At 37.2% G+C, this 8210-nt stretch overlaps 1 protein-coding gene across 2 annotated transcripts in view; it reads right to left on the reverse strand.

Annotated features, from left to right (window-relative positions):
• Positions 1–8210, reverse strand: part of YIPF4 (Yip1 domain family, member 4) — a 36843-nt gene that overhangs the window by 13456 nt on the left and 15177 nt on the right. For both annotated transcript variants that reach the window (XM_011984238.1, XM_011984239.1), the window contains exons 2-3: positions 2928–3081; positions 1223–1394 (exon numbers count right to left, since the gene is read on the reverse strand). In XM_011984238.1, coding sequence (XP_011839628.1) covers positions 1223–1394; positions 2928–3081 — 326 coding nt within the window. The remainder of the gene's footprint in view (positions 1–1222; positions 1395–2927; positions 3082–8210) is intronic.

Below are 8210 nucleotides of genomic sequence, written 5' to 3' on the forward strand. Positions count from 1 at the left end.
AGCCTGGGCAACAAGAATGAAACTCCATCTCAAAAAAAAAAAAAGATGGAAACTCAAGGAGATTTAAGTACAATGGAGAAGAAGGTAATGTGATCATGGAACCAGAAATCATAGTGATGTAGCCAGAAGCCAAGGAATGCTGGCAGCCTCTGGAAGTAAAAGAAACAAGCAACAGATTCTGCCCTGGAGCCTCCACAGGAACCGGCCCTGTAGACATTTTGACCTTGGTCAAAGCTTTATGACTCATTTTGGACTTCTGACATTCAGAACTGTAAAATAAATCTGTATTACTTAAAACCACTAAGCTTGTAGCAATTTATTAGAGCAGACACCAGAAACTCATTCATTTCCAAATCCCTGTGGTGAACAGTAACTTTTTACCCCCTCAAAGCCTTAAACTTTGCATGAGGGAGTGATGTATATATGTTGTGTTTTAGTAATAAAGTATCTGAAAGTAGGACAAAGGGATTAAAATACCAGTAGTAGTGTAAAAACAAATACTGATGGAATCCTTCTTATCATTCATTTAAAGTAATGGTCATTTTAAGAACAGAATTATGAATGAATAAAAGGTAAGAAATATGAATATGAGTATTACATTTCAAACTGTTAATCTCTTGGGAAAATCAGAAGGCACATGAGCAGCCCTTCTGGTGACTTCTGGTCAGCTGGAAGTGGTTCTATCCATTTACCCCAGTGTGCTATACAAATACTAATACTTTTTTTTTTTGAGATGGAGTCTCACTCTGTCGCCAGGCTGGAGTGCAGTGGCACGATCTCGGCTCACTGCAACCTCTGCCTCCCGGGTTCAAGCGATTCTCCTGCCTCAGCTTCCCGAATATCTGGGATTACAGGCGTGCACCACCATACCCAGATACTTTTTTTGTATTTTTAGTAGAGACAGGGTTTCACCTTGTTGGCCAGGATGGTCTCAATCTCCTGACCTCGTGATCCACCAGCCTCGGCCTCCCAAAGTGCTGGGATTACAGGCGTGAATCACCACATCTGGCCATTCTATGTCAATCGTGATGTGGAAAAGTATGAAAGCATTAATCTAAGGTACTCCTCACTTAATTATGGAACAGTTTTAGGAACGAACAAGTGAGAAATAATGGGTAAAGCATTTCTCAAACATAATATGGTATATTACAGTTAATATCTTATATTTAATTTTTGAAACTCTCAAAATATTTAGAATTTGTATAAAATAAGATATACTTACCCTAAACTGTCCATATAATGATATCATGGAAAAGAAAAGAACAACAGCCAGAGGACCCCAAAAGTCAGGATTGTCTCTCACCACTTGTCTATTAAAACCAAGTGATGGCATTGGCATCAAAACACATCGAATTTTGTAGTAAATATCCTTTAGATCGATGTCCAGTTCTTCCCTATAATTTTAAAATAAAAATTCTCAAAAGGCACACATTTCCAAATACTAAAACAGTTGCAAAAAAAATTAAGAAAACTTTAAATAAGACAGTATAATCTCCATAGGTCAACAAAACATTTGCATTTGAAGTGCCACATTTCACTAATTCCAAGGTGTACATTTTTAACATTCCAACATCTCTAAATGTGGGATATATCTCAATCACTGGTATCTTACAATCGTCAGCCTGGAGTGACACCAAGTGTTTCTAATATTTACCTTTCCTTTCGCCAGTCTCCTGGAGGCACTATTTAAGAAAACTTTAAGTAAAATTTTCTGCTTGAGACTTTTTGGGCCTAATTCAGATGCCAAACCCATATGAGAACCAGTGGGGTTTTACATTCTCTGGGGAAATTCTTTCTTTCCTTCAACATCTTATCCACTGCCAAACTGAAGCAAACTTCCTTGCTGTCTCTTTCTGTGTTATAAGTTATTTCTCATTCATCCTTACACTAATAAGGAGACAGCTCTTTGACGTCCCAGCTTTATGCTGTCTTATGCACTTTTCTGTTTAATTAATATGTAAAATAACTTCATCTTATAATCAATAGTGTCTTTGATTTGATGATATATGCTTTTTTTGCTGGTTTTTGAGATAAGAGTCTTGCTTTCTCACCCAGGCTGGAGTGCAGTGGTGCAATTTTGGCTCACTGCAACCTCTGTCTCCCGGGTTCAAGTGAGTCTCATGCCTCAACCTCCCGAGCAACTGGGACTACAGGCCCGTGCCACCACGCCCAGCTAATTTTTTTTTGTATTTTTAGTAGAGATGGGGTTTCGCCATGTTGGCCAGGCTCGTCTTGAACTCCTAATCTCAAGTGATCCGCCCACCTCAGCCTCCCAAAGTGCTGGGATTACTGGCGTGAGCCACTATGCCTGGCAAATATATGGTGTATTAACATTAAGAAACATAGGATATTTCAGCACTTACTCTACTGATAATTAATACAAAGAAGATTCCAGAAATGCCTCAATTTTACAAGGCTATAGGTTCTTCTTTTCAAAATTATTTCTTTACTTTTTTCTCCAGATAACCACAAAATTTCAGATACTATAAAGAAAGTGAAAGCCTCTTTATAGGTAGCTCTCCTCCCAGTGGCAGCTCTAGAATTTCTATATTGAAGAGATTTTGGAGTGGTAATCTTTTTGGAAATCTTAATTTGTCCGAAACTTAATTTCAACAGCAAGTACCTAAGAGCCTTGCTTTTTTAAACTGCATGATTACTTCAGATAGCTGACAGACCCAGGTAAGCTGGAGTAGACATACATGTGTGTGAGATACAGGATTACCATTCTTTTAATTTTTGTTTTTTAATTGGTTAAAAAATATTCTCTCATTATTATTTCAGTTTTTTAAATTGCTAGTAAAACTGACAATTGCTATAGCTTTTGACCAAAAAGGTTAATGTTTTCTCTCTACATAACAAGAAAGAATATAATCATCCCACAGACTAGCTCTAAAAACCAAAAAATATGTATTATTATTTTTACATACAAGAGTGGCTTGTTATCTTCAGGATCATCATCTTCAACTTCCAGAAGCCAGCCATACCCTCTTTGTCTCAGAAATGTAGTAGCTGTAGATTCTTTGATAAAATCTCCGCCAAGATTTAATTTGACATCTGGGGATGCTATTGAACCACTGAGATCTTAGGAGAAAAGAGGACAAAACTATATAAACTAAGGAACAATGTGTGAATCTTAACCAAAGTGAGCAGATATTCAACTAAAATAATTATCATTTGAAGATCTCTATGAACATCTGCTATTGCATATAATCTTCAAATTTTATAGTGATAAGATATCTAAAAACCATCATTTATTTTATAAGAATAAAATGAAAGATGAAAGAAGTGAAAAGACATGCAAAAGGTTTCACAGCTAATTAGCCAGACTGGTACCAGAATCTAGACTTAACAACAGAAATTCCTTAAAATTTCAATGGAAAATACATGCAAAATATGTTACACAACATCATTTTGGATTCCTTCATTATTATACATACCATGTGCCTCAGAACAAAGTAACTGAATAAATTCTTTTCAGAGGTATTACATATGTATATATACAAACTATTAGACAATTTATTTGCTAAAGGAAATTGCAGATAATTTCTCTCTACCTTTTCATGTATTTATTTATTCACACATTCTTTCATTTAAATCATCACATATCTATGCTAAGTGTTTCATATATTAATGTTTAGTTCTTGATAAATCTGGTAAGTAAGAGTCCCTGTTATTTCAGCCAAAATTTCCCTTTTCTTCACATAATTACATCATTCATCTTTAGTTTTGGCAAAAATAAATAAAGGGCTATGCTTTTTGTTTTTATATTTTAGGTCAGCTCTAAAAAGAGGTGAAGAGATTCAGTTATCCATATTAAAAAATAAATTCCATGTAGAGTCTGCACAGTATCTTAGGACTTACAGATAATCGTGGTAGTACTAATACTATATTTTCTAGTTAAAACAATGGAAATAGTTAAGGATTTGCCTGAGGTCACATAGGGATTAAAAAGAAAAAGCACATTTGTAGGATCAGACAACATACATTAATAAACAACCATCAACACGGTCAGTGCAAGTCACATGATTATAGTATTATTTCAGAAAAATACTTTTGGAAACAACAAACCAGAACACTCTAACACAGATAGATACTTCTCTGGAGATCATGTCCAACCAATACCAAAGTTAGCTTCCTTAAAAAACAAAAAACTGTTTTTCATATACAGTACAAAGAGCTTAATTTGCATAATACTCTATGAGTCACATCCTGGCCTGCTTGTGACAACTCCTGCAATTAAGTTTGACAAATGTTTACATTCTGAAGCTAAGTCCCAGCTTAGCTACTAACTGATACAGCAAATCATTCATGTTTTCTGGGTCCTAGCATCCTATTCAAAGTTCTTTCCAGGTTAAACATTATATGATTCTAAAAAGTTTTTATAAAGGAGCTCACTCAGAGATAAAATATAAGTATATTTGAATTCACCACCTAAAGTTTAAAAATAATCCCTGTACATGTTATCATATAATCGTGTAGTTAAAATATTCTCTTAAAAGTGCTTGCTACTTCATCTTAATCTAAGTTGAAATGAGAGAGGTGGAATTTAAAAGTCTATTTCTAATAGATACAAAGAGTGTTTTTTCTTTTCTTCTTTTTTCTGCATTATAGTCTCACTCTGTTGCCAGGCTGGAGTGCAGTGGCGTCATCTCGGCTCACTGCAACCTCCGCCTCCTGGGTTCAAACCATTCTCCCACCCCAGCCTCCTGAGCTGGGATTACAGGTGCACACCACCATGCCCAGCTAATTCTTATTTATTTATTTATTTATTTATTTATTTATCTATTTATTTATTGAGACGGAATCTTGCTCTCTCTCCCAGGCTGGAGCGCAGTGGTGCAATCCCAGCTCACTGCAATCTCCACCTCCTGGGTTCAAGTGATTCTCCTGCCTCAGCCTCCTGAGTAGCTGAGATTACTGGCGTGCACCACTATGCCTGGCTCATTTTTATATTTTTAGGAGAGACGGGGTTTTGCCATGTTGGCCAGGCTGGTCTCGAACTCCTGACCTCAGGTAATCTGCCTACCTTGTCCTTCCCCAAGTGCTGGGATTACAGGTGTGAGCCACCGCACTAGGTCAAGAGTGTTTTTTCTTGATTTAACAAGAAGATTTAGATCCAGAAATCACTAGTACAGCAGTGACGTTGGAGGTTTTGCAATTATGAGGCTGGAGAGGACCTTAACAACTGTTTCCTGGTTTCTAGAAAGGACCGCACGTAAAGTCCTTAATCTAAAGCAAAAAAGGATAAATTATAGTGCTAAGAAATGTTGTGCTTCAGAACTGTACATGTTTAGCAGTTTGTCATGGCATGGATGCAAGAACCTCAAAAAGGTATCTTCAGGCCGGGCGCGGCGGCTCATGCCTGTAATACCAGCACCTTGGGAAGCTGAGGTGGGTGGATCACGAGGTCAGGAGATCAAGACCATCCTGGCTAAAACGGTGAAACCCCGTCTCTACTAAAAAAAATACAAGAAAATTAGCCGGGCGTGGTGGTGGGCACCTGTAGTCCCAGCTACTCGGGAGGCTGAGGCAGGAGAATGGCATGAACCCGGGAGGCGGAGCTTGCAGTGAGCCGAGATCGCACCACTGCACTCCAGTCTGGGTGACAGAGCGAATCTCCGTCTCAAACAAAAAAAAAAGCATCTTCAGCTTACAGATTTTGTAGTACTTTCTGTTCCATGTAAAGTAGAAAAATATCAAGGACACATGTGGGAATGCCAGCAATAGCAGTTTGACAACTCCCCTAGTATCCCCAAGACATAATTGTGAGTGAGAAAGAACAGGAAACTCCAAAAAATTGGCAGTAGTTTAACATGTTATCAAGTTAACAAGTGGAGAATGATGTCAGAAAGCAAGGAAAACAATTAAAAATCACTCCAGGAGCATGGCTGACTTAATTTAAACCAGAGTAAGAACGAGCTAGTTTGGTTGCCAGCTCTTGGATAGACGTCCAGATAGTAAAACATGAATTTTATGTTAATTTCTACTTACTATACTATAATATTCTTGTCATTTTCTAAGTAAAAACAATGTAAAGATAATACATATAAAAGTGGATTTAAAAAGAAACAATCTTTTAAAAAATCTATTGTAAAAGGAAATTTTAAAAATGTTTCTACTGCTATTTTAGCTCAGAGTGAAGAATATCAGTAAATTTCAAGTCTTATTGAAAGCCACCTTTGGAAAACTCACACAACAAAATTAACAGGAATTTTTCTTCCCTTTCAACTCAAATGTATGACTGGGTATGGGATCCCTTCTCTGAATCTTCTGCTCAGCCTGAGAATCTGAAAGAGGAAAACTTAGTGCAGTGTGACAGTACACTAAAGATGAAATTTACTACTGATCTGCCCCTAGACAAGTTCCCGATTTCTGTGAAAGAAAAGTATCCTGCAATAAACAATGACCATTTTGTGGCACTCGCCACATTCTCATATATAAAGAAGCTTTTCCTTATTTAACAAGCAACAAGAGCAAGAACAAAAATCATCTCATTTCATCTCATCTCAGACTTGAAAATGAAGTCTACGTGTGCTTCAGTATGACCCAGAATTGTGTATTTGTGCAGCAAAAACAAAAACAAGCATATGTTTTTGCACTAAAAGATATTAATAAATTTCATTATTTCATTTGAGTTATAAGGATACCATTTTATTTTTTTATTTTTTAGACAGAGTCTCTCTGTTGTCCAGGCTGGAGTGCATGATCATAACTCACTGCAATCTCCACCTCCCAGGTTCAAGCGATTCAACTGCCTCAGCCTCTCGAGCAGCTGGGATTACAGGCACCACCATGCCAAGCTAAGTTTTGTATTTTTAGTACAGATGGGGTTTCAACATGTTGGCCAGTCTGGTCCTGAACTCCTGGCCTCATGTAATCCACCTGTCTTGGCCTCCCAAAGGGCTGGGATTAAAGGCAAGAGCCACCATACCTGGCCTAAGGATACCATTTTAATGTATACACAGGCCTATGAAAGAGATCAAGAAACTGATGCATGCGCATAATTTTGTAATTGCTAGACCTATACTGGAGCTTGATCATGTTACTCTGTAAAAAAATGTTTTTTTCGGCAGGGCGCGGTGGCTCAGACCTGTAATCCCAGCACTTGTGAGGCCGAGGCGGGCGGATCACGAGGTCGAGAGATCGAGACCATCCTGGCCAACATGGTGAAACCCTGTCTCTACTAAAAATGCAAAAATTAGCTGGGTGTGGTGGCGTGCACCTGTAGTCCCACCTACTCGAGCGGCTGAGGCAGGAGAATTGCTTGAACCCGGGAGGTGGAGGTTGCACTGAGCCGAGATTATGCCACTGCACTCCAACCGGGCAACACAGCGTGACTCCATCTCAAAAAAAAAAAAAAGAAAAAAGAAAATGTTTCTTTCAATGTCTTGTATAAATTTTTGTCTTAGGTTATATTTTTAATCATGTTATCCTGGTTTATGGCTTTAGTAGCTTTTCTATCAAATATTATCAGTAAATTTTCATATTGTAAATAATTAAATTCTGTAATTTATCTGATTATCTGATTAACAAAAAGATGAAATTTCTTTTGTCTTATGTCTTTAAATTTTTTATTTTGAAAAATTATAGATTCATAGAAAGTTACAAAAATAGAAAAGAGAGGTCATATGTACCCTTTACCCAGTTTCCCCCAATAGTACCAACTCACATAACTATCAAATTCAGGAACACTGACACTAGTATAATCCATAGACCTTAATCAGATTTCACCAGTTTGACATGCGCTCATTTGTGTGTGTGTATGTGTGTTTATAGTTATATGCAATTTAAACACATTTGTAGATTTGTGTAATGCCTTATGAGTTTTAAAACTCATGAAAGTAAGTAGATTAATTAATGAAAAAAGTAAATCTTGTTTAAATTCCCTAAGAAAGGTTAGCTAAAATGTCATTTTCAGTTTTCAAAAAGGAAAAAAAAGTTATTCTTGCAACCGTTACATACTATATATCATACTTCACCAGCATATTGTATAGAAAATATTTGTGATAAGACTAGACCTATATGGATATTATTTTTCATAAGTAGGAATCATAGAGTTTGAGACCAACCTGGCCAAGATGGTGAAACCCCATCTCTACCAAAAATACATAAATTAGCCAGGTGCGGTGGCAGGTGCCTATAATCCCAGTTACTCGGGAAGCTGAGGCAGGAGAATTGCTTGAACCTGGGAGGCGGAGGTTGCAGTGAGC

Source organism: Mandrillus leucophaeus, unplaced genomic scaffold (assembly GCF_000951045.1).
Source record: "Mandrillus leucophaeus isolate KB7577 unplaced genomic scaffold, Mleu.le_1.0 Scaffold264, whole genome shotgun sequence".
In the NCBI taxonomy this organism is placed as follows: Eukaryota; Metazoa; Chordata; class Mammalia; order Primates; family Cercopithecidae; genus Mandrillus; species Mandrillus leucophaeus.